Source organism: Larus michahellis, chromosome 1 (assembly GCF_964199755.1).
Source record: "Larus michahellis chromosome 1, bLarMic1.1, whole genome shotgun sequence".
NCBI lineage: Eukaryota > Metazoa > Chordata > Aves > Charadriiformes > Laridae > Larus > Larus michahellis.
Genome location: NC_133896.1, coordinates 189,633,986 through 189,661,161, shown reverse-complemented (window position 1 = coordinate 189,661,161; position 27,176 = coordinate 189,633,986). Strand labels below are relative to the sequence as shown.

At 40.4% G+C, this 27,176-nt stretch overlaps 2 protein-coding genes across 5 annotated transcripts; one reads left to right on the top strand and one right to left on the bottom strand.

The window, feature by feature from the left end:
• Positions 1–53: 53 nt before the first annotated feature.
• Positions 54–26,412, bottom strand: LACC1 (laccase domain containing 1). Of its 4 annotated transcripts, none has more exons than XM_074565057.1 (6): positions 26,259–26,412; positions 6,439–7,034; positions 4,996–5,177; positions 4,357–4,522; positions 2,217–2,442; positions 54–1,772 (listed from the first exon to the last, which is right to left on the bottom strand). In XM_074565057.1, exons 2-6 carry the CDS (start codon positions 7,004–7,006, stop codon positions 1,598–1,600), a joined length of 1,317 nt encoding a protein of 438 aa, XP_074421158.1. In that variant the 5' UTR covers positions 7,007–7,034; positions 26,259–26,412; the 3' UTR covers positions 54–1,597. The 4 variants fall into 4 exon arrangements, with proteins under 4 accessions (XP_074421158.1, XP_074421166.1, XP_074421172.1 ...); XM_074565065.1 differs by lacking the exon at positions 26,259–26,412 and adding an exon at positions 12,055–12,277; XM_074565071.1 differs by lacking the exon at positions 26,259–26,412 and adding an exon at positions 10,333–10,531.
• On the top strand, positions 13,914–22,960 carry CCDC122 (coiled-coil domain containing 122). Its single transcript, XM_074572572.1, has 4 exons — positions 13,914–14,027; positions 16,267–16,665; positions 17,002–17,118; positions 22,796–22,960. The coding sequence occupies exons 1-4, from the start codon at positions 13,914–13,916 to the stop codon at positions 22,958–22,960; spliced, it is 795 nt and encodes a 264-aa protein (XP_074428673.1).
• Positions 26,413–27,176: the final 764 nt, after the last annotated feature.

Here is a 27,176-nt window from a genome sequence, read left to right as displayed (position 1 = left end):
CAGTGAAGTTACAAAACAAACCGAGAATGATGAAAACGACAGTGAGGTTTTTTAAAAGGTAACTGAAAATGTAAGAATTTTTATTGTCAAGGACTGCAGTGCTGCAGACAAAGAGGAATAATATTTCTAAAGAAGAAGTGAGAGTTGGAAGAAGCATTTTTTTGGTAGATGGTCACAATAAGCGGGTAACAGAACCAGGCTCTTCTCTGAGAAATACCATTCACAGGTTAAAGAAAGCTTTTTTAAAAAGTCTGTTCTCCCAGAGGACAAGGAAACTTCTCATTTGGTCAGCTCTGAATCACAGCCCAAGAAAATGAAAAATAGATTACTCTTCAAGCACAGATACTAGAATAACTTGGCAGATGACTGTAGAGGCAAAAGTGGCAGCATATGCCACGCGGTGCTTTGCAAAATGCGTGGTTTGAAAATCCATCTATACAGTGCAGCCAGGGATGGAAGTGGAGCGTGAGCGAGCACTGACCTCTAGTGGACATAAAGGCCTAGAATTGGAAAAGATCGTTGAATTCAAAATACAAAATACGTCATGCGGACAGTTGTCCCAAGGCTTGTGCTTGGCAACTCTGAAAGCTACTCAGCATAGTTTTACCATTAGGAAGCTCTCGCTGTCTACGTGTCAGGAACTATCACGTCTATGGTAATGTCTTCAGGCAAATTTTTTACGTCAAAAGAAAACAGTGCTCACTTAGAATTTGCTTAGTAAGACAGATAGATAAGGCAACTATTGGTCAGTAAAATTAGCTGAGGCTAAATTCACTCTTTTTAGATATTTATTTAATAACTGGGCACTGTTGAGACCGTCTCAATGGACATTAGCAGAGCACCAATAGTTTAAAGAAAAAAATCCTAAGGCAACATGAACATACATGTCATATCATATTAACAGTTTTAGTCCTACTTTTTCTACAGTCAAAAAATACAGAATGGTGAGAGTTCGTACATTTTCAATGTCTGCCCCAAAGGAGCTTGCTTGCTTCTCAATTTCAAGTTATTTTCCACAGGAAAAGTCATGTAAGTGTTTTGGAGCTCTTCTTTAAACAAACCCAAATAAGAAAAACAATCCCACGCACATAATTCCATAAGGCGTACCTTCAGCTGAAACTCACAAAGTTGTGTGCTCTCAAACAGTTAATGTGCAATACAGGCTTCCCTTCCTTATACCAGTAATGCCATACTTAACTTCATTCAGAAGTCTCGCCCAGAAGCTAATGAAGACTGTTTTTTTGTGCTTTCACCACCTTAAGACAATGAGGTTTCTGGGAAATATTTGGTCAAGAAGGCTCCAAAAAAATTGGAGCTTGCACCTGGACTTGCAGAAGGGCTTTGTCACTGGTGCGGGTTGCCCTTGTTTCCTTCGCACCCTGTCTCATACAAGAATTATTGGCACCACACTCTAGACGTTTCTTCTAGCCTCAGAATGGCAGGGAAAGGAGGAAGCAGGAGAACCGCGAGACCCGTGAATTCCCTATTGCAAGTCTGTGAAAGGAAGGAGGGAGAATTTCTACAAGGAGAGCAGGATGCCAGTCAGTGCACCAGACTTGTTGTCTAAATACTATGCGACTCTAAGAGACATACTATCTCAGTCTTTGATTGATATAAAGCCAATCTGTGTCCCAAAGTTACTGCCATCACGAAAGTGAGAGAAAAATCTATCAGGGTGGCATGCAGTACAGAAAGTGATATTTTGGTTCTGGTCCGTGACAGAATCATCTTGGATGTTCTCAGGAAGAATCCCACCACTCTCAAGAAGAATCCTTAAAGAAAGAAAGAGAAACATAAAATAATATTTTTTGTAAATCCTGTCATTCCTTAAGACACTGTCATTCAGACAGCACCTCAAGTACCAATTGAACAAACTGTGACAATACTGTGATTGGGACTTCCATTTGCTTTTCTTTTTTTTTTTCCTTCCAGTATTAGATTAAAATAAGTGCTTTTCTGCAACCAGTAAAACCACATTTAATTTGAACATTTGTCTATAATCCATAAACTAAAAGTGTAACAGTAACATAATAGTTGAAATCCAGCAAAAGTGAACTGATACCATTCATCCAAGATATCATTTGTTGATCTGCAAAGTACTACAGAGTGCTTTAAGATGGTAAGGACCATCACCATAATCGTGATGACAATACGATATCAAAATAATTATTGATAACTAATGTGGAATTAGTCTTTTGTTCACTTAGCAGGCTTACCGTGTTGCTCTTCTAATATCAATATACGGACTTGCAGAGTCAAATTGTCTCACACACGTCGGATCAATTCTGTGAAATTCTTTCGCTGATTCGTGAGGAAGTTTGTAGCAGCAAGGTCCTACAGATGGGCCCAGCACCACAAGGATATCTTTCACATTACAGCCATATGCAGATACCATAGCATTTACTGTGGCCATAGAAACTCCTAACAATGTGCCTTTCCACCCTGTGAGAAATGAGAGGTTGAAAAAACAAGTTGTATAAACTGTCTCTTTAATTTTACAGTAACTAAAATGTATGCTATTATTAAAGGCACAAATTAGTAGATATATTTACATCTTAAAATAAATAATTATATCTAATAATAAATAATTATTTTTTAAAAAAACCCAACACTTTAACAACTACCTGCTGATATAATTTTGTGGAGATGGAAACTTGAGAGAAGAGTTTAGATTTGGATTCCAGAATTGCCTTTTTCCCACTGTTCTGGTTTGGGCAACCAGAGCATACCTTACAGCTTCTCTGTGCTTGAAACATTTAAATGGGAGTATGACAACAGAAATGTGTTACAGTCAGAAGTGTATTTTTATAACATGGTGTAAATGGTTTCCATGTTATTTTAGGAAAAAAAAAGGCTCAAGCTAGAGCCATTGTTTGGAATAGATAGAAGAATGCCAAGCTTTGCACTTCGGCATTGTTTGGAATAGATAGAAGAAAGCCCAACTTTGAGTTCTCATATCTCAGTTTGAGTCCCAGGAAGTCTTTGAATTGCACAGGGAGTGTGTCATAACGAAGGACAGGATATGCTAATAACTTTTCCTCTGCTTTTCTGCATCCAAAGACTGAGATGACCTTATACCTAGTTGTCTTTATTTGTATACATAGCAACATGTGTTCAAGTTAAACATGAACTGAGGTGGGGTTGGACAGGAAGGGAAGGACTTAGGACAAGATAACTGGAAGCCTGGCAAGAACTGTGATGTGGGAATGAAGGCCAAAACTTGCAAGATGGAAGACAGGAGTTCAAGCTAGAGCTGAGAGGTATGCTTGGAGAAGGCAGCGGTGTAGGTTGGGGAATGGTGTGCTGTGTCAGGGGCTAGAAAAATGAAGAGGCGGCAGAGAAATATTTAAATATTTTACAATAATTAGTTTGAACACTTACAATGTTAAACTCTTAAAACTTTCAAGAGTAGATAACATTCTCTCCATCCCTTCTCCCCATTAAAAACCACAACATTCCCCTCTCCTCCCAGACAGACATGCCACAATACTCATTCCTCTCACTTTCTCTAACCTCAGCTTGCTAGGCACAGAGCGGGACACACACCCACCCCAACCTTATTCAAGGAAAGTCAAACTTTTGATCATCTTATGATGACTCACAAATCAAATTTATTTTGGCTAATTTATTGAATGTATGAAGAACTGTATGAATTAGGTTTTGTGTTCACTTGTTCTTGAACTGTATTCACAAGTTCTAGGTGCAGGTGAACCTTCCTACCTTATCAAGGGATGTACTAGCATCAAAGCTGAGGAGAAACTCTCAGCTGTGCATTCTCCTTGACCTTATAAATACAGACTTCTTTACAAAATGAAACAGCCCCGGCAGGAAAATCTCACCACAGGATACGTATTTTAGCCTAGCAGTTGGGACACCTTCTGAAATCAGACATAACTCCAGGTTGTGCTAGCCATCCCCGCTTCAGTTTTATTCTCATTTATTTTGTGTCAGACTGATCCAAAATGATTGTTGCGGGCATTGGCTTTATAGCCATTTTTTACACAGGAAGTTAGACAGGGCACAAAAAAAATTATTTGGTTTTGGCTACCAGATCAGAAAAATAAATGTATACATACATAAATAATAATTATTAAAGATATAAAATAAAATTTTAAAAAAATTATAGCTTGGGAAACAAACTATTCTCAACACTAATCTTGTTTTGGCAGGATACAAACTTAACAGGTCAAACTTAACTATGCTACACTTGACAAACCTAACTATATTGTTATGTGATCTTCCATTTATTCATTCTCACTCATTGGTTCTTTGGTTGCTAATTTGTAATCCTTACTCAAAAACTCCCTTTCCAGTGGTCTCCTAGTTATTTTGATCTCCGTGACTTAAAATTCCTACCAGAATGAGCAGCACCGCAGGCTTTTCTGACAGGATCAGCAAACAGCACGGGTATGCAATCAGCACCTGGAGCCGCTATCGTAACACCTTTCTGGTTTGTAACTATTCCATCATAGCTGTCAGGCTCCGTCTTTCCCATAACACACACAGCATTAGCGTGATCAATCTGTCAAGACAAAACCAGAATGGTTTATGGCAGCAAAAAAACCCCACTTCCGACCAATACAAGGATTTTTCTTTGGCATGAAACACTCTTCTGCACCAACTGATTACCTGTGGAAATCAGGCACACTCTTGTTCAAATGCCATGCAGATGTATCAGTAGAAAGCCACCATAGAGGTGATGGTGTATCTTTCTTTTAAGAGAAACTGCTCTGATCATTTATCTGATTCTTCTGTTCTGTGGTAAGTTAAATGTTAGAATATACTTGGAAGAAACAGTGCTTCTCCATGTAGTGCCAAATGGCTGATAGTTTGGATGGCTTTTCCCACAGATACACTGCCAGCATAAATGTTTTAATTGTCTTGCTTCTCACAAGTTCTTGCTGAGAAAGATAAGGATAATGCCTACAGTTTTAGCCAGTGATACATGAAGGAAGATCTGGCCTGTTTACATAAATCCATTGTTTGATAAGATACCTTGACTCTGTGAAAAGTCTCTAGGTTAAATCCTGCAGCATTAGCTAGCCGGCGGAGATTTTCCTTAACGACAACTTGTGGGTCCCTCCGCTTGGAACTGCTGAAGAGATTGCAGGAGCTTAGAGTTGGTATGTAGGAGATCCCACCCATCCTTGTGGTGAACCCATGTAGGAAGATATCATCTGGAAAGGCAAAAAAGACAACAAACAATTGTTTACAACAGAAGATTGGTCCAGATATTACATGGTTTTATACTGAAGAGGCCTGGAATCAGCCAATCAAGCTGAGTCTTGCTCTACCTTGCATTTAGCTGTGGCATTTAAATTTAAGGATTCTAAGTTTCCTTCTTGCTCATAATCATAATCCCCTGAGGCCAAGATAGAGGGGTTTGAACAAAAAGGAGAACTGGCAGATTTAGCCTGACTTTTTGCAGAGTTTTAGTGTAAAATCTAGAGAAGAGGTAACTCATTGAGGAAAATGAAAGTAGATTTTTAAACAATTGTTCTAAGGCGGCATCTCCCAAGCTTTTTTGGCAAATAAAGTGCTAGTCCTCAAGACTAAACAGAATCTTAAACATCTTTTTAAAGCACACTGAAAGCACCGAAAATTTCTACAGTTATTGAAAAATCCTCTGTTTTCACTGTGCAGATCATTTATTGTGGCCTCACGCACCAAATGCAATCACTACTTTTGGGGGCGATGGAGGGGAGGGGGTCATGTGGCAAAGTTGAACACAGAAAGGTAATCCCACAACTGGTATTTTTGCTGTCTCAACAGCTGACAAGCCTAGTGACATAATCAGAGTTGAGATTCAAAATCTATTTTATACAGCGTGACCCTTACAAAGTCACAGTCAAAATCTTGAAGCACAACAAAGGCAAAGATGGCTTTAAGTTACTTATGTTCCTTTCAGGTTCTGGGTTGTTTCAGACATATTTTTAGGGAAAGACAGTTCCAAATTTTTGCAGTAGCATACCCCTGAATCCTCTGAATCATGAGACCCCCATAATCACACCGCTTGAGAGACATGCTGCAGTAAACTGGGTCATGCCATGGCCGGGACCCTGAGACATCAGTCTGCTTAACCAGGCATGCCTGAGACTGCAGACCAGGAGAAACTCCTGTCCTGCCTTTCCAGAAGATGATGGTAACTCTCAAAGTGTGTAATTCCCACACAGAGGGGAGGAGATTTTACTGTCTGCAGTAATGCTTTCACTAGACACGGCCATCTCTTTCTTCTGATTGTGCCCCAGGCCTGGAGCAGACTTTGCTGTATCTTTGCTAACACTTCCCCCTTTTACAGACATGATGCCCTATTACAACATCATACAGAGTTATTTGCTGCCTGAAGACATTTCCAAATCTTACCCATTTGGCAATTCCCTTGAAGAAGTATGCTTGCGAACAGTCTCTGTAAAATCTGTTAGCTGGGATTCTCTTTACCTGGGATCAGGGATGATCTGAGGATGGTGAGCTCCCCTTTCAGGCTCGGCAGGCTTTCCAAGTACATCTGAATCTCATTTCGGATGAGCGCCACATCCTGCGTAGGAAGCGCTTGCCCTTCACTCCAAGGTTCAGCTATCTGCAGGTTTTCACCATCAGATGCCACCTGTAAATCCTCAAATTCAAACTGGTAGACTGCTGTAAAGAGGTGGTCTACATATACTTTCATTAAGTCTTTTCTTAAGGTAGGGAGAATTACTTTAATGATGCTTAGGTCTTTTTCATCCAGTCTTTGTTTGATGGTGTACAAAGCAGCAGCTGTAGTCAGAGAACGTACCACCTCCAGTCTTTTCTTCAGACTCTGAAAATCACTGAGAGCTGGAAGGAAGGACTCTTCTTCACCATTCCTCTCACTCCCCTGCCTCTGGCGACACATGACATAAACAAATGGAGCAGGGATGGAAAAGCATTTCTCAATAGTTTCCAGCGTGTTACGTAGTAATCCTTGGATGTTGTTCTGCAAGTTGGGTGGTAGGCTGAACAGATCTATCAGTACTGCTTCCACCATATTCCAGGATATTTAGAGAGTCCTACAACTGCCAAGTAGTCAGTAACAAAACATGAAAAACAAAAAGGGAAGACAGCACCGTTAGTCCAAACACAAAATTATACTATTAAGGCAATGCGCTCTGTAATACTGTGTAGAGCAGGTGGCATAGCAGTAATTACTGTTTTAGGACTTCCTCACTGCATCACAAGAAATTGCAGCAACAGAAAAGTAGCAGAAATGGGAATTACTATGTATTTATTTAAGTATTTAGGTATTTCCCTACCACCCCGCCTACCTCAGGTTTTTCCCAGGTCAGGGATGATAAAAGGTTAGTACATAGCATTAGATTTAATGAACCAATTAACCCACATTAGCCTAATGGATCTTCTTGACCTCTGGCTGTTGGGCCCTCCTCCACCTCCCATGAGGGCAACCAAATACAGAGGTCCCTCAGCTTGCTGGGACTGCGTGAGTTTCTCCAACAATTTTTTTTGGAGGCATTTTACACACTTATGGGTGAGGTGGAGCTCATGTCTGCTACCCCTCCTGGCAGCCTCCAGGGGTGCTGGGCTGCGGGCTCAGTGACGTCCTTCCCACAAGCCTCCACAAGACCTTTTGCACTTCTCCCTTGTGTGTTACCAAAAGCATTGACTTGCTAATTTCTGACTTCTGTGTGGAGGGGCACATGATCAGTATAGTTCTTCTTTTCAACAGGCGCAGGAACTCGGCACAGGTTACTGAAACTTTACCTAGTAGGCCAAGAAGTACAGAGAACTAAATGAAAAGAATGTAATACTGTGCAAAAATTCCTGCCTCAGTTTTTTTTCACTATGGTAGCTGCACTCTCCGCTCTGAAATCAAGGCTCGTTAAGCCAAAATCATCCTGTAGTTCACAGCTTCTCTTGGTGGGGTTCACAGCTTGTCTTCCAGTGCTGGTGGGTTTTTTTTGGCCTTTTCTGGACTTTGTTGATTGAAGCCCAGGTAAGCTGCCCACCTGTGGAAACTTGTCCATCTGTCTCTTCCTCTCTCTCTTATTATGAGAGCGTATTTTACATAACCTCTCAGAAGTGTTTTATTTTCTCTGTATCTGTTAATTTTTCAGTTTCCAGTATAAGCCCACAGAGGTCTGGAAGAGAAGACTATATCCCTTTGCTTTGCGAACCTATTCAGATTTCATGACTAAGAACCGTGCCTGATCTAGGAGGAATACATGCAGTTGTAGGACCTCATAATCATCAAGAGTATTCCTTAGCACCACCATATTTTTATTTTTTTTTTGCACAGTAACAAATCATGCATGAATATTAATTCCTTTGCAGGAAGAAAGGACTTGAGAATTTTTGGAGTCTTTGAAAGCAATGCTCTGCTACCAGAACTAACTGTGTCTGATGATGCCTGGCACTTTTTTCCTGCCCCAAGCCTTCATTCTGCTGTGACTACAGGCATGCTCTGGCTTCACAGCTCTTTGTTATCCTGCAAAAATACTGCTTCTGTGCATACTTGAGGCCTACCACTATGGTGGACTTGGTGTCCTCCTGGGCATTTTATGGTAGAAAATGGATTCCCAGAGTTTCTACACTCAAATGAGAGGTCAAAGACCTTTCTGGTTTTAATGGATCATTTATTCAGAGTAGGTTTTACAGAAAACATTCTGTGTTTTCTTCATTGTTCTTTCCCCCAGACTGGAAGAAAAATAATCCTGACTGAAAATGATGTTTTCCTTTCTGCAAGTTGGATGCTTACAAAGATTAATTATTGACTATCAAAACATGTGAACTAAAAGTATCAAAGTGTGACGGCAGATAAAAGCATCTGCCAAAGAATTTATGACTCTTGATTTTGCTCAAAGTATTATTTACACACAGCTGATAACAGATTCTAGAGAAAACAGCTTGCTAATAAAACAGTGTCGAAACAGACCCATGTCAAAGACCATGACTTGGGAATTCAGGATATATCCTTCCCTACCCTGACACTCTCTGTGGGAGGCCTGTAAGAGTATGACACAATCCCAATCCAGGTATAGCCAATAGCCCCAGCAAAGACAGCACAACAGAGGGGTGTAGTGGAAAAACAGATTATTGCTCCACTTCAGATATGTCAGTAGTGGAAGGTAAGCAGAGTTCACTGTTGTCCTCATACTTCCCCGGAAAAATATCACCAAAGAAAGGGTGGAAGGAAAGTGTTTGCGGAGGGAGAGGTAATTGCCTACACTGTTATTAAGTTGTGTGTTGCAAAAAGTCCACAGGGTCAATTATTGGGATGTACACAAAGAAACGATGGGGCTGATTCACCCTCGTATCCTTCCAGTTTTGCATCACAGAGTCCCACTGAGGTCAGTGGTGTCACAAGTAAATTTGCTGATAGTCGTAATAAATATTTTTGACACCTTTCTAAGTCCCCCAACAAAAACCTTCTCAAAACACGGGCTTGCCAAATGCAGCAATGTTTTAGCTTATGAGAAATGCATTCGTGGTTATTCAGGTTTTAAGTAACATGCTCTAGAGTCCCAGTGTTCCATGGAAAGTCTCCCTGCGTGCAACCACATCAGGAAAGATTAAGTGCATTTATTAAGGAGTTGCTCATTTCAGTACACAATGCAAGGCAAATACTTGCACAAACTTGAAACCAAGGCCACCCATGAGCTGTTTCGCTCACTCTCTGAAACTCTGTCAGTACAAACATTTGGAGGGTAAAAAGATTCTCTTGCACAGACATCAAGAAAATCAAAGAAAATGACAGATAACAAGAGGAGAGGTGGGGAGGGCAACAAGAGTGAAAAGGAGAAAGGCAATGTGAAGACAGAGAAGAAACAATGAAGGAAATAAAACCAGCCTGCAGAGAAGAGAGAGCTCAGGGAGGAAAAAGATCCAAACAGCAACTTTTGAAAACCTCAGAAATCTAATTCTAAGAGCTCACTGCTGGTCAAGACAAGGCTGCCGGCAATTTCCTGCGCCTTTGAATCCTACTGGTCACCTTATCTTCTTACAGAAGCACAGAGAACTGATATTGTTTGGGGAAAATTAAAAAGGCAAGAAATATTTAACGTCTGCCATAGTAAGATTCCCAGAGAACGCAAACAGGTCATTAAAGCAGCCCAAATAAACTGGGATAAGAGCATATTTGCAATAAAATTTTAACAACAGCAAAGACAAAAAAATGGGGAAAAAAAAGAAATACATAAAAACCTCTTAAATTGGATTAAAATAAAACCTTCTGCCTCTCTTAACTTAGGGATATTTAGGCAAGGTTGAAGAAACATAAATCAGCACTCACAATGAAAATACTGAAACACATGCAGTTCTCATAAAGAAACTCAGTTTAAAACACAGGAATTTACTTACACAGGTAGGCAATCCTTTTAAACTCTTGAAAGGTATCATCTGATATAAATGCACACTACCAGCTTTATATACCTCACTTCTCACTGTCAGTCTTGCAGCAGATTTGTACAAGATGGAAATTCCTATTCTAGGTAAGATTGGAGTGGGAACCTGTATTTCTTCTTTATGATGAGACCCTGCTTTGTTGCTGTCAGTATCCACAGGAAATAACAAACTGTACTGAAAGGCACCAACATGATTAAGTGCCTGGGCAGCATTAAACACGGAAGCAGTATTAACCCTGCCATGTAGCTCACTGCTGTAATCACACGTGCTAATGCATCGGCTTTGCATAATCTCAAACAGATTCAGAAATGTACAGCGTAGCAAAACAGAACAAGAACACAACGAAGTTTAAGGAAAACTTCTGCAGACTGAAAGCGTTTCCTTTTCTGAGCTGTAACTGCATGTTCCCGTGAAGAATCTGGCAGTCAGTCAAGAAAAAGCATATTCAGAAGGATCCAGATAGAGAGGTTATGAGAGGCCAGTCTTCAGGGCCACAGGCCTGAAATGAGGATACCCATTTCTCCTCGCAGCAGTCAGAAATTTCGCAGAGCTCTGTAAAACAGCCTGAATGTTTTGACAGGACAACGTGAAGGTGAAAAGGCAAGTGGAGGAATTAGGGATTTGTGTCAGGCTTTGTCCAAGAGTCATATGATAATAAATATGTTTTCTCAACTGTGCTAAAATCAGTCATGACAGGTAAGTAAATGACTAAAGGACAAGGAAAAAAAAAGTAATTTTTTCATGAACAGAGGAATTGATAAAATCAGATCTCCTGTGAATTGCTGTCTTGTGTCCCCTGTTACTCCCTTCCCTTCAGCTCCAGGAAACCTGCATTTCTGCCAGATCCAGAACACTCCTGGTGAGTCCCCCGCCGCTTCTCCTCCTGCTTTTCCTTCCAGCAGATGCTGGCAGAGGGATGAGCGCTGAATCCTCCTGGCTCTCCCTCCCAAGGAGAACCGAAGTGGGGATCTTGTCCAGACCCACCCAGACACCTATTTCCATGAAGCCTGCAGGAATCGGTTTTGATTCCTCTGAAAGCTCTGAGGCTTTCCACCCCACTGTCAAATGTGTCTGAACTAGGTCATTAAAAATTAACAGCGGGACTTGATGGAAGGAGACCAAAACAACCATTTTCTTTCTAAAGAAGCAAAAATAATTACTGGGGTTATTTTTGGTGCAGAATGCTGAGAAAGGATAAAGAAAAGGTCAGAAAAATATCCAGGATACAAAATGATATTGAAAAATGACAGTTTGACATTATGGCTCTGGCTGAAGCATTATACTCAACTTCTGCCATTTCAAAAAAGGATGAAATAAACAGATTGTATGCAGAGATGAGCAATTATATTACAAAAATTGTGGGATTTAGGGTTAAAATTCCTTAACCTGGAGTTCAGAGGAATATGAGTGGGCACCAGACAAGTCCATGGCTATAAAACAGGAGAAACTGGGCCACCTTTCTTCTTCCTTGTAACCCAAAGGTGCCCAGCAAAACTTATGTTCTCTGCAGCGTATATCAAACACTAACAAACTATGACTGAAAATGTAGTTTAATACAATGAATTACGCAAGTCGGGAAATTTAAAAGGGGAAAAAAAAAAAAGCGAAGTAAAACTCCTCGGTCACAGGGCAGGCCAGGCCGCGCTACTGCTACGGGCCCCACCGCTAAGCACGCACCCACTTCTGAGGGGATAAGCTGTTCCCTCAGTTCTTCCTCCGTCTCCTGCCGGGGACAGCCCCCTCTCCCGGCTCTCCGTGCCCCTCGGCCGCCGCTGAGGGCCGTGCTCCCCTCACGCCGCTCCCCGCCGCTCGACTTCCCTCGCTGAAGTTCTCCGACGCTCCCTAAGTCCCCAGACGCCGCGCGGTGGGGACGGCCCTTGTGCGACGCTCCCCGGGCCTTGGCGGGCGCCGCGCGCGCGGCAGTTTGGGCGGGAAGGGGCGGAGTCGCGGCGGTTGTTGCAGCCGCCGCCGCTGAGGGGGCGGTGGGCGCTGCTCGTTTTCCCCGCCCCGGTGGCGGCCGGGTAGGTAGCCGGAGGGGGCGGCCTCGTCTTGCCAGGGTGCCTGGCATCGCTCGATTCGCCCTTCAGTGCCTTTGGAGGGTTTGGGACTGCATGCGGCAGGGGCAGGCCTGCCTGGATGTGTGGAGCGCTTGAGGGCGTTAGGGAGAAGTGAGGGGTGCCGGGACAACGGTTGCAACAGCCTTAAATATGAAATGATTGATGCGGTTTCCTAGTCAAGACTACAAACCTTCAGGCACAGTTCGTGGGTCACAGAACGGTAGGGGTTGGAAGGCACCTGTGGAGATAATCTAGTCCAACTCCCTGACAAAGCAGATTCACCTGGAGCAAGTTGGACAGGAACACGTCCAGGCAGGTTTTGAATATCTCCAGAGAAGGAGACTCCACCACCTCTCTGGGCAGCCTGTTCCAGTGCTCTGGCACCCTCAAAGTAAAGAAGTTTTTCCTCATGTTGAGATGGAATTTCCTGTGTTCCAGTTTGTGCCCATTGCCCCTTTTCATGTCACCAGGCACCGCTGAAATGAGTCTGGCCCCATTCTCTTGACACCTGCCCTTTAGATATTGATAAGCATTGATGAGCTCCCCTCTCAGTCTTTTCTTCTCCATGCTAAACAGAGCCAGGTCTCTCAGCCTTTCCTCCTAAGAGAGGTGTTCCAGTCCCCTGATTATCTTTGTAGCCCTCTGCTGGATTCTCTACAGTAGTTCCTTTTCTTTCTTGAACCGGGGAGCCCAGAACTGGACACAGTACTCCAGCTGTGGTCTCACCAGGACAGAGTAGAGGGGGAGGATGACCTCCCTTGACCTGCTGGCCACACTTTTCTGAATGCACCCCAGGATGCCACTGGCCGCCTTGGGTCATCTGAGTGCCATTTAATGTGTTGGGCCTGAAGATGGGCTTTATATGTGCCAGACTTGTTGCATTTTCCTGGGAGTTTGATGTCACTTTATATAACAATACAGATTTTCTTGATTAGCTTATTCTATCCAAAATGATACAAAAATAGTATTAAATATTTTCTAATCTTGGGGGGGGGGCGGGGGGGGATCTTTACAGACTTAGTCTGACAGCTTTCTCGCGTTCTAGTTTATCTTATATTAAGGATAGTTTAATAGTTAATGTAGCAGACACTTCCAGTATGGTAACTGCAATAATGTAAATATTCAGGCTAAATATAAGAGCATGCTCTCATGCATTTAAGATGCTCTTAATACATCTGTGTCTGTATTCATAAACTGAGGATCTGTCCTGCAGAGAAGCCAGAACACTGCAATAGTTGATTTTATAAAATTCTGCAAGAAAGAGTTATAATTCTCAATCATTGGCTTTCGGCATCCACTCATTAGTAACTTGTTTTTGTTTATAAAAAATGAACAAAATTAAAGAATCTTTTGATCTGGGATCCCACAGGAAAGGCATTAATATTATTCTCCTTCATTAATAGTGAGGAATTAAATAGAATGAAGATAAAACAATTCACTTTTTTTTTGTGTCCTTATAGTTCTGCACTTTTGTCTAAAATGGCCAAGCAAAATTCTCCATCACTATTTGAAGTTGTAAAACAAGTTGCAGAGCAGCAGCATTCACAAGCGTCAGAGATAGAAAAAAGCAAAATAATTCTTTTCCAATTGCAGGTAATAAACCTTATTTAGAGTAGATAATTTAATTTTTTTCATTAGATGGGGAAGTATTCCTATGAGCAAGAGAAGCTGATGGTACCTAATTTTTTCTGTGTGCTTGCATTTAAGTGTTCAGAACAGCAGTTCTGTTCCTGAATATTGCATTTAGGCTTCACCAAAGCTGTATGTGTATTGATATTTGTAAGGCTGCAACTTAGCCTTATAATAACTAGCCTTACAAATAACTGAGACTAAGGTTTTAGCAGAAGCTTTTATTTTTTTATTTGGAAAAATTAAGCCAAACCAAAGCCCAAAATACACTGAGACAGCAAACACCCAAAAACTCAATAAAAAGTTAGAGCTCTTTGACTTTTTCATGGTGATTTCCTGAGAAATTAATGGGGAAAAAAATTTTAAAAGCATCATTTTTGGCAGATTTTCACCAGACTTAGCATTTTTTCTTGGCACCTTTTTGATACAAAATACTTTTTTTTTTCTGTGCGTTTGATGTGGGTATCCTAAATAGTCATTAAATACTGGTTTTATTTAGTAATATTTTGTAGAACATTAGATACATGTAGTTTTTGTGAAGACTGTATAACCATTTCTGTTCTAATCTCATAGAATTTATGAAGCTTTCAGTTATTATTTAATCTTTGAGATCAAATTTCTATTGGGAGACTTACATTTGAGTCTGAGGAAAGACACAATAGTATTCAGGCATTTTTGAGCATGGGAGAATGCAAACGGAAATAGTAGAGTTCCAATTATAATGTCTGTGAATAGCCCTACAACTAAAATGATGTTTGAAATTTTGTACAAAGATAACTTTTAATGCTTAGGAGTGTCAATTGACTGGCCACACCTTGCATGAAGCGTTCTCCTAGTTATATACCATCTCATAATATAGTATGATGATGCTGCAACAATTAATTTGTGATCAAAGAATTTAAACAAGCATCTGTTTTCAAAAAACCCCACACAACTTTTCAGCTCTAGGTAATTAAGGTAGCTCATTTATTTTCTTCCTCATCCACGCCTTTTCCTTTTTCTTTCAACAAAGCCCAAACTCTAGGAAATTCCATACAAACATTACTGTTAGCAGAACAGTGAAGTTGAAAAATTAGGAACTTGAAGTTAAAATGCAGAACTGCTTTTTCATCTTTGCATCTATTCCCATGTGTTCATGTCACAGAAGACATGGAAAACAGTAATTTACTTCCAAAATTTAAGATCTTTGCCATTAAAATCTTTTGCTTTCCTGTCCTCAGTAAATGGTGGCTGGCACTCATACAAAACCTGCTAAAACTGCATCCCGATTTCAAAATTAAAAGTTACACCAAACCTTTTTCTTCTTAACAGTTAATGATGTCTTAATCTGTTAAAGACATTGAGTAAGAGATTTCATAGCACTCATATTGCTTCCATTAGGGAAAAGATAATAGGTGACATAAATCACAATGCTAATTCTCTCACTTAATGCTCTACTGTTGGCTGTTACTTTGGGTGGGATTCGTCATAGCTAGTTTACATCACCTACAACTCAGATATTAAACTCCGTATTAGTCATCTAGACTCCCTTCATAGTCAACAAACAGAGACAAATATTTCCGAGGGAGCAATTCAGCCCTCCCATTTTAGACTTCTTATGATGGGTTGAAGCACTACTTCCTGAATTTGTTCACTTCGCATCAGTGAGAAGATGCAGAGGCCTTTTTAGGACTAGATGCCGATTTCTTAGGGGGTTAAAATAGCTGTGATTAATCCTACTCTCAAATACTACTGTGATGAAGATGGGATTAAAAACTTCAGTAGGACAGGCAGGTTAAGCTCCATCATCTCAAACACCCATCTATGTGTTTGTGTGGGTTTGTAAGTGATTTTTCGTATCATTAGTTATTTTTAGCTTGATTTGGACTATACCAGATTTTGGCTCTAAACAAACATTAGGACTGGGTTTGATCTGTCATGTCCTATGTATCTTGCAAATATGAGGAATTTAAAGTAATTTCAAGGTTACTTTATTTCATATTTTAGACTCAATCTAAGGGAAGAAGTTTAAGATAGTATTCTTTCATTGTGCCTCTAAGGTGATGATTTTAGGAAATGGAACTCTAATTATCTTCCATTCAAGCCACATTAAACAAGTGAAAAAGAAGACTGTTGAAAAAATATAAATTACAGTGTTTAACTAGATCTAACCCTAGTATCTTCTCAAAAAATGTTCTTAAGTGAACACTGAAATATTTTACAGGCAAAGTTTCAGGAACTAGAAAAAGAAATGGATTCTATTTTATTAGAAACGAAGACAACAGAAAGGGAAATATATCTGCAAGATGATGCCATAGAATTGACAAAATATCACTGTGAAAATCTGGAGGCCCAAGTCAGAGCTCTATATTCTGAAAATTTAAAGCTGAGGCATGATGCAGAAACAATACAAGAAGAGTTTGAGATGACATTTGCAAGAAATAATGAATATCGGGAAAAAATAAAGGCTCATAAACATCTCTTTTGGGAGATGGAAAGTAAAATGCCGGTTATGATTGAGCTTGCTAAAAAGAAAGCTGTTGTTAAGCAATTAAAGACAAAAAAAGAGGAGTTAATGCGTGATCTCCAGAATCCAGAAGGATCTGTTATAAAACAAGTGCAGGTACTATATTTCCTCTTAGATACTTTTCCTATTGTGTGAAATAATTCTGACACAGTTTAACTAATATGCTTATTTTGTCTAATATGTTTATGGTTCATGAGGGACTTACTATGGGGAATATAGATAAATTATAATGCTACATTAATTGAAGAAATTTTGACTTCAGTATGCAGTAAAAAAAAAACCTTTAAAAAATCATCATCCATTGTTATCTGTATATTATTACAAAAGTCATATTCATTCTACATGATGGAATGGGACATTTTTAATGTTTAATAGATGTACTGTGCAACTTTTTTAAGGAGGGGATTTCTGTATCTTGACTTACATCTGCAGGAAGAAATTACACTTTTAAAAAGGGAAATCACAACATTGAAAGAGTTCATCAATAAAAAAAAAGATTTGCTGGAAGAAGAGAAAAAAATGCATGCCAGGCTTAGAAAAGAAATTGAGGTGAGTCATTTGAATAAAATATAATTACAGTTCTCCTGACAGAATATAGATAGTGTAAATGAAGTTTAAATACTTTACACACTGTTCCTGGCCATGCATTATTATTATTATTATTATTATAAGTACATACAGTAACCATATTATCTTAAATTCTTGATACTGACAGTCTTTCTAAAATTAAGAACTTAATTGCTATCATGAGAAAAATTGAAGTTAAGAACATTTTTTCTTAAGTCTTTTAAGAAGGAGTTCGGCTGTGAACTTTTGGAATGATGTCCTGAATGGTAGTAAAGCAAAATGCACGTGTTTTTATTTCTGTAATACTTTTAAAATGCTTTAAATTTCATTGCTGACTTGATTATTAATGACTTGTTTCATGGTTCCTGGTAACTCATCAATGGGAGAATCAATTGCGCCAAGAAAATAGGACTTCCCATGAATCTCCCTAATTTAAGCTGACATTAAATTAGGGATAACACAGCAGCTCCTAATTAGCTGCCGAGATAAAATTCTGATAAATAGTTAAAACCTTCTCTTTTTAAATAATTGAACTATATTTTACATTTTGTTCCTTACTAAAATACTTTATATGCCTAGATAATTTTTAGTTTGGAAGTTTCACATCATTTATCTTGTTAGTTCAAATAAATGCCAGAAAATTTAATGAGCAAAGCTTGATAATATAAAGATTAACTGATCTAAGGTTAGCTCTATTGCCTATTGTAAAATGTAGGAGGAAAAAAGAATCATTTGTCATGTAATAGGGAACAGCAGAGAATTTTTAAAGTGAAAAGCAAAGCACAGCCACTTTATAATAAGTCTATGCTATTCAGCATCTGAGAAAACGTTTCATTATCAAGGCAACATCCTCCTAAGAAAGTTCTCTAAACCCAAAGTGAAAACAGGCCTAAAAATAGTGTTCTGTTATGTTATTGAAATCAATTTAATTAAATAGTGAAGGTTAACGTGTTCCTCTGTTTGGATTATATGATCTTTTTGTCTTGGAAGGAAGTAGGTTTTAAAATGGCATCTTTCTGGGTATTATTTTCTGTTAAGAGCTCTCTGGGAAACAATCCAATTTTTAATATAAAAACTGACAATGGACAGGCAGAGACATTGATACCCAGCAGTCCTCAGCACAACTTAGGAAAGAATACTCAAGCCAAGCATGGGAATTAATTAAGATAACTTGACGCATGGAAGAGGTTGCATTGAGCTGCACTGGTGGGATTCAGCTACAGACTGCCAACACCTAAATGTGGCTGTTTGAATGCAGATGACTACACAGGAGTCAGACAGGTTTCCATTATAATCACTGGAGGTGTAGTCGGTGCAGTTGATGTATCACAGAGATCAATTCAGTTGGCCATATGTAGGTGTTTACAGTAGGATGAGCTGCATTATCTGGTCTTTCTGGACTCTATAGCATGCATTGGCTAGATTTCTATTGATCAAAACAGGAATGTAGACATGTAGGTCACATATTCACCTCTAAAGCTAGGTGTTTTAATCTGCAGACTAACTGTACCTCAAGACTTCAGCACTTGTCATAGGACATTTAGCATGGATAAATTTAGCATGGATTTAGCATAGCATGGATTCTCAGCTTCTGGCACTACATGGACCAAAAGTGACTGTCCTCCTTATAACCTCGTGAAGTTCAATAAGGCCAAGTGCAAGGTCCTGCATCTGGATTGGGGCAGTCCCCAATATCAATACAGACTGGGTGATGAATTGATTCAGAGCAGCCCTGTAGAGAAGGACTTGGAGATATTAGTAGATGAAGGAAAAAGCTCAAGTGGGAGAAGGAAGTTTACAGTAAGTGGAAGAATGGACTGACCCCTTGGGAGGATTACAAAAATGCTGCCCAGAGTGTGCAGGGATGGAACAGGGAAAGCCAAGGCCGCCTTGGTATTAAACCTGCAAGGGATGTCAAGCTCAACAGGAAGGGCTTCTTTAAGTATATTGGAGGCAAAAGGAAGACCAGAGAAGTTGTGGGCCTACTGTTGAATAAGACAGGAGCCATGGTGACGGAGGATGCGGAGAAGGCAGAGTTAATGAATGCCTTCTTTGCTTTGGTCATTCCTGCTTGGCCCAGCCCTCAGGAGTCCCAGGCTTTGGGGAAAGTAACGTAGAAAGAGGAAGAGTTCCCTTGGATTGAGGAAGATTGAGTGACAGATCAGTTAGGTCCATTAGATATTCACACGTCCATGGGCCCTGATGGGATGCACCTGAGAGTGCTGAGGGAGCTGGCGGAAGTCATTGCTGGGCCGCTCTCCATCATCTTTGAAAGGTCCTGGAGAACAGGCAAGGTGCCTGAGGACTGGAGGAAAGCCAGTGTCACTCCAGTCTTCAAAAAAGGCAAGAAGGAGGAGCCGGGGAACTACAGGCTGGTCAGCCTCACCTCCATCCCTGGAAAGATGATGGGACACCTCGTTCTGGGTGTCATCTTAAGGCATGTGGAGGAAAAGAAAGCTATCAGAAGTACTCAACATGGATTCACCAAGGGGAAATCATGTCTGACTAATCTGATAGCCTTCTACGATGGCATGACTAGATGGATAGATGAGGGGAGGGCGGTAGATGTGGTCTACCTTGACTTAAGCAAGGCATTCGACACGGTCTCCCACAGCATCCTCATAGGAAAGCTTAGGAAGGGTGGGCTTGATGAATGGACAGTAAGGTGGATAGATGACTGGTTGAAAGACAGAGCTCAGAGGGTCGTGATTAGGGGCACAGAGTCTAGTTGGAGGTCAGTGACGAGTGGTGTTCCCCAGGGGTCAGTACTGGGTCCAGTCTTCTTCAATATATTCATCAATGACCTGGACGAGGGGATAGAGTGCACCCTCAGCAAGTTCGCTGATGACACAAAGCTGGGGGCAGTGGCTGACACACTGGAAGGCTGGGCCGCCATACAGAGAGACCTGGACAGGTTGTAGAGTTGGGCAGAGAGGAACCTTATGAAATTCAACAAGGGCAAGTGTAGGGTGCTGCACCTGGGGAGGAATAACCCCATGCACCAGTACAAGTTGGGGGCTGACCTGCTGGAGAGCCCTTTCAGCTGAAAGAGACCTGGGAGTCCTGGTGGACAACAGGATGACCATGAGCCAGCAATGTGCCCTTGTGGCCAAGAAGGCCAATGGCATCCTGGGCTGCATCAAGAAGGGTGTGGCCAGCAGGTGGAGGGAGGTCATCCTCCCCCTCTACTCTGCCTTGGTGAGGCCGCACCTGGAGTACTGTGTCCAGTTCTGGGCTCCCCGGTTCAAGAGGGACAGGGAACTGCTGGAGAGGGAACAGCCAAGGGCTACAAAGATGATTAGGGGGCTGGAACACCTCTCTTATGAAGAAAGACTGAGGGATTTGGGTCTCTTCAATCTGGAAAAAAGACAGCTGAGGGGGGATCTTATCAACGTTTGTAAATACTTAAAGGGTGGGTGTCAGGAGGATGGGGACAGGCTCTTTTCAGTGGTGCCCAGTGATGGGACAAGAGGTAATGGGCACAAGCTTGAGCACAGGAAGTTCCACCTAAACATGAGGAGGAACTTCTTGACTTTGAGGGTGGCAGAGCACTGGAGAAGGCTTCCCAGAGAGGTGGTGGAGTCTCCGTCTCTGGAGACATTCAAAACCCGCCTGAACGTGTTCCTGTGCAACCTGCTCTAGGTGACCCTGCTCTGGCAGGGGGGTTGGACTAGATGATCTCCAGAGGTCCCTTCCAACCCTATAATTCTATGATTCTATGAAAAGCTTGACATGAGTTGGCAATGTGCGCTTGCAGCCCAGAAGGCCAACTGTATCCTGGGCTGCATCAAAAGAAGTGTGGCCAGCAAGTTGAGGGAGGTGATTCTGCCCTTCTGCTCCACTCTGGTGAGACCCCACCTGGAGTACTGCGTCCAGCTCTGGAGCCCTCAGCACAAGAAAGACGTGGATCTGTTGGAGCAGGTCCAGAGGAGGGCCACAGAGATGGTCAGGGGGCTGGAGTAACTCCCCTATGAAGAAGGGCTGAAAGAGTTGGGGTTGTTCAGCCTGGAGAATAGAAAGTGCCAGGCAGACCTTATTACAGCCTTTGAATATACAATATAAGGGTGCTTGTAAGAAAGATGGAGAAAGGCTTTTTACCAGGGCCCGTAGTGACGGTTTTAAATGGTTGATAGAAGGTAGATCTAGATTGGACATAATGAAGATTTTTTTTTTTTACAATGAGGCTGGTGAGACACTTCAGCAGTTTGCCCAGAGAAGTTGTCATGATTGGAAGTGTTAACGGTCAGGTTGGATGAGGCTTTGAGCAACCTGATGTAGTGAAATATGTCCCTGACCATGGCAGGGGTTCGGGCTCTTTCCCCCACATGAGATTGCAGCTGTATTATTCTTTGCAGATGCTTATTTATCCTGTCCTTGAAGTACCCCAGTGATGGAGATTCCATGAGTGGCCAAACATTTTTTTCTATTGGTTAATTTATATGTACACAAGGCCCAGTAAAAACAGCAATATTCTGCCTCCCCTCTCTCCAGTAAGCAGATGAGTGCTCCCTGCGTCATCAGATATGCCAGGCAGTTCCCAATAATGATGCCACAGACACATTTCTAAAAAAAGCAGATAATATTGATCATAGATGTTTCAGGGTCGTTTGTACAGTCCTAGTGATGTTCAGATCCTGCATGCACTCATTCAGATGAGTGAATCTGACAGTATCCCCAAAAAAGTTTTGAAGGATTGTAGTGGAGAGCCAGGCAACATGAAGAAAGACAACCCATCACCACTAAAATTAGGCAGTGTAATTTGTAAAGCATTAGTGAGGGTAAGAGTTAGTTATACATGAAATTTGGGCAGCAAGACTCGCAGGAAGTCACTGGCAATGCTGTAGTTCTGATGCAGCTGTACATTGTCATGTGAGTGTTAAATACAGTGTAATAACCTTTCAATAAGCAGACACAAGAATAATTATACACTACCACTCATATGCCATTCAAACTAGCGTAAGTAAGCCCAAATATTCGTTAAGTGAATACCCATTATTTCAATTTTTATTATAGTGAACATTTCATGCTTTTATACTTCATAATGCAAATCTTCAGAAGGTTGTCTGCAGCAACCATTCTTCATATAAGGCGGCAATGGGGGAAAAATTGATACAGTACTGCATTGCCACAGTATTGCCTTTCTAAGAGAAACATACCTTTTTAAGTGCAGTGCTATTACAGCCATCTGGGTTATCTCATTTGTATGCTAATTTATACTTAAACACGCTTGTCAAAGAATTAAAATTTCTTCCTTTCTCACGTCTCACTCTGGAGCCTGAAATCTTCCACGTACAAAGGGTTGCCCCAGCTGTGAGATGCTGACTCTTTGGCTGGGATTTACTCTGTTAAAGTTTAGACATCTACAAAGCAGATATTCACATTGAACTCCTCACTTAAGCTCTTAGCAGGACAGAGCTTTTCTTTCCCTTAGTGGGAAAGAGAGACACAATTAATTTTGTCCTAAAGCAGATACCTGAAATCAGTCAGACAAGTTGTTTTCTACGTGTCTGTGTCTCTTCAGTAACTCTAAAGTGAATGTGGAATGACTTGGTCAAATATCAGAATCTACACTTAGACAGAGTTAGGTGAGCTGAACCCACCTCTGTAAACAGTTTTACTTGAAAGAAATTTCGAAGTGAATTTTATTCTATTTTATTAGGTACAGAATAAAAGATACGATGCTATTCTAAAACGTTTGCATTGCCAACTGAACAAACTCCATTCAAATAAAAGGCAATGGCACTGGAACATTCAGCAGTTGGAGAAGAAGGCAGCAGAACTAAGAAAGCGTCTTGGAGTAGTGGGGTTACAAAGTAGCACATAAAACAAACCTAACAAAGCTACAAAGTGGGTAATCTGTTCCAGACAAAGGAGTTTTTTTTTTTTTCTAGAAATACTACAAATAGTAAAGTAGCCCAATATGTGGGCCCACGCTCAGTGATTTTTTTCTTTTTAAAGTTTTTCTCCCTTTCATTCTGTGGCCTCAACTAAGCTGTGTTCAATCTGTAATGTGTTGGAATAACTGCTTTTATTTTTTACTGTAGCCAGAGGCTGTTCAGGATGAAAGTTATTAACATTTCCATGTGTTTCCATAATATGTGCCCATTTTATCTAAAAAGTCATTTGAAGTCAACCAAATATTTGAGGAGTTCCTTTTGATTTGATTAGATCTTTGAAGATTGAGATCTACATTGGTTTTCCTACAGAGAAATTAGTATCGGTGTATATTTGCATTCTTGAGATACCAAAATTCCAGATCTTTTATCCACATCCCTTATTATTTCAACGTACTGAGGAACTCTGAAAGCTCTAATGGCCTGTGTTTTGCTGTGCGGGAAAATCTTATAGAGGATGTTACAGCCTATTTGCCCTGTATCTGCCACGATGTCCTAGCATGAGGGACAAGGAGGACATAGGCTGTCCAGCTATAAAAGGCTTAGGAACAAGTACGCTCGGAATGGGGCTTCAGGTAATCTGACTTCAACTCGTTTAGTATATGTTATCAAAGCGGAATGAGTAGGTAAAGACGGTACTGGGCAGCTTTTAAAATGGAACAACTCACCCTCTAGAAATAGGAATGCATTATAGATGATTGATTATAGAGGAACTTACTATGTGGAGGAGCTTAACTAAGTAGTACTAGCCATCAACATCTAAGTGCCTAATGTTCGGTAAGATGATTCTTAACATAAATGATGACCTATTAAAAATTCCAGTTAAAATAGTAGTGAACAGTAGACATTTTTCTTTGCCTTCTTTTTATTACGTGTTTGGCATTTGAGGAATTTACAGTACTTTCTCTGTTCTTACACTTAGGTAATAGTTCTGACTGGACATAACCTGTAACATTTATATGTTCTATGGAAGTAGCTTTTTATTTGATGTGTTGTCTTGAATAATTTAGATTTATCTTTACTCTTGAGTATAAAATGAAGATTTAAGCAAATTGAGTATTTACTGTGGAAAATGTTAAACTGCCTATATTGGTGGCTTAGGAAAGCAAAATTTAAAGTGCAGTGCTATTATTACTTGTGTTAGAACATTCATATATTCATGTATATTTACATTTTCCTTATTATGTTATTGCACTTAATGTAAAGTTATTTTAAGCAATATGCTGACTCATGAAGGCGCTCTCTCAACATTGTTAGACTCTCCAGCTTGTTTGGCTTGGTCTTTTTCCTTTGCAATATTATCAGCCAAGCTACTTTCATTAAAATAATAATGTAGAAATGAAAACCACAATATCCTATGCTATAGTAACAGTAATGTGATATGAATAATTTGCTAGACCTGCATTTTCCTTGTTCCTTTTCATAAATCCCTGTAAGTTTCAGTATCTCATATTACTTTTATGCTTCTTTTGTACACGTTTTGAAATTGTTTAGTATAATTTAATAAAGGTGAATACAAGAGCTGTATGTAATACTCATGTTAATGCTGTATACAGAGGAAATGTTCCCTTCTACACAGAGACCTTCCTATTGTCCAAGGCCTAAGTTGTCTAATACTCATTTTTGCTCTGTTCTTTGCAAGAGAACTGATGTTCTTGTCTACTGGGACCCTTGACCCCCTTCAAGGGACCTCATCTATCAAAGGTGTATTCCTTCTTTTTCCTCAGTGTAAAATTTGTTTTTTCAGTATACATATTTAAATGGACTAAACTTATCTCAGTTGTGTCTCAAATACTCTGGTAACTATAGAGGATTCCCCTGCATCTGGTAATAGCTGAATTCTGTATCAAAAAGAGCCCTGGCCACTTGTGATTCCCTCCAATTCATGTCCTGGTTTTCCCAAGAAGAAACTCATCTGTGTAGGCCAGAAGGGAGCTGCTGCATGGTTTTGCTGTATCCCCATAGGAATGGTGGGAGCTTTGGAAATTAAAGTACATCTCAGCTTCTCAGCTTTCCTGGCACAAAATGTAGCTATGTGTGTCTGTGCTCTGTATAACTGTTATGCTCTCATGTAATTAAAAAAAATTAAGTTTATCTTTAATTTCATATCAAACAAAAATACTAGTATTAGTCTTAATACCAATACCTGTGGAAATGTGTTAGCCAGTCCCTAATCCATTTTACTTATGCCTTGATGACTATTATATAGAGTGTGAACTCTAATACAAATGTTGTTTAGTATGAAGTCTACCACATTGCAAAAAGTCTGTTTGATCTCTAAAATAACTTGTTATAAGGACTCTGATTGTTACTGTCATCCTGTATCACTGTCCTAGTTAAATGCCACAATTATAATCACTCTTCCCACATAAACATACTATTTATGTGTTTAACTCAACTGCCTTGACACCTGAGTTGATTCATCTCTAATCTTCGAAGCTTTGATTGTCCTCAGTCCCCACCAAACTTGTAAAAGTTTAGTCACTGAGTACACCTGAAATCTGCATTCAGTCATTTCATGTGCTAAATACCACATTTTACACATTTGATAAAATATCAAATACATTTTGCACGCTTCTGATTAAACAGAACTTTGTATCATGCGGTATTTATATATTTTCCCATGTGCAGCATTTCAAATTTAGCATTTAACATTTAACAGATAATAAATATAAGAAAGGCATAAGCATTTTACTAGTGAATAGTGAATTGCAGTTAATTGCGAGAAAACCTCATCTGGGAAAAAAATCAGCTGAAACAAGGAAATATAAATTACTGCCTTCTCTAAACTATCAGTATTCTGTACAACATACGAAAAAAGAAATATATGTAGCTTTTTATAAAATGTGTAATTCCAGAAAATCCTTGCAACTTGCTGAGGCACATTTTTCTTGGTGCAATGTTGAACAGTAGTAAGTTGATCTTGGGGCATTTTTTTCTCTTAGTAAGCAAGCACAGACAGTAGGAGAATCATTTATGATTTTTGGAGGCAAACTCGGTGAATGCACTTCGTGTTCTTTACATAAGGCTCTCCCAGCTCCCGGTGGAGAAGCGTGCTGCCAAACCCATATCAGTCATATCTGAGGATGGGTGTGGGGCTGAGGGAGGAACTCCTGGCTTCAGTGCTCTGCAGGCAACAGGGAGAGGAGTGACTGCCCGCTCTCAACAGCAAAACAGACAACAAGCAGCAACGGACACGTAAATAAATAAGAGTGTGGAAAAACTTACCAACCAATGATTCCCATTCACCGCTTAGCAAAAGTCTGAAGCGCAGGAAGCTGGATTGATTCCAACAATATAGTGTAAATGAGTGCGAAAGCACTTGGGGAACTCCACGCTCCACAGGGAAACAATGCAGCCGTTGGATCACGTCACGTGATGCACAAATGTACTGATAGGTGCTAAAGGGAAGGATTTCCCCATGCTGTAAGCTGATCCTCCGCATGAAACCCTTTCATGTGACCCAACAGCCTTAGGTGCTGAAGCGAAGGAAATGTGTCAGATAATACAGACATACCTACTAAGATCTTTGTTCTCATACACAACAGAAGGGGAAAGGCGAGCTGGGGACAGACGCCAATGTTACGCTGCTTTGCCTCTGTTGCAGAGTTTGCTTTGGCCCTCAGGAGGGTCACTTGCAGAGCTGTGTGGATGAGTGTGACAGTAGGTAATGCATGCTATTCTACTGTGGTTCATACACAATGCTTCAGAGGAGGAAGAAATTGTGGCCACACCATGCATTGGTGGTATGTCATGCTGCTGAGGATGAAAAAAAAAACCTTTCAGAACCCTTACTTAATTTTCTGAAATGCATGAATATATTGTTGTCTAAGTAATTATTTGTTAAAATGCAGTTGCAGCATGTAGCTCTGAGTCACGTCAAAGCAGTAACTTCTTGAGGAATTCCAAGCAGTACTGAAATATTTTTCTTTTCATTGCCTACTTTGCGGGAGGCAAACACTTTTTCAGGGTCAGGGTTAAGGCAGTACAATGAACTGCCTCAGAAACGTGGATCGAACAAAAACAATTCACAGCCTGCTTAAAGAACCACATTCAGTTCTTTCACTTGGCTTTTTCTAGCATTTAGAGGAAGCAACATGTGGCAACCTAACAAAACTAAGACAAAAAATAAACCACAAACTGCAA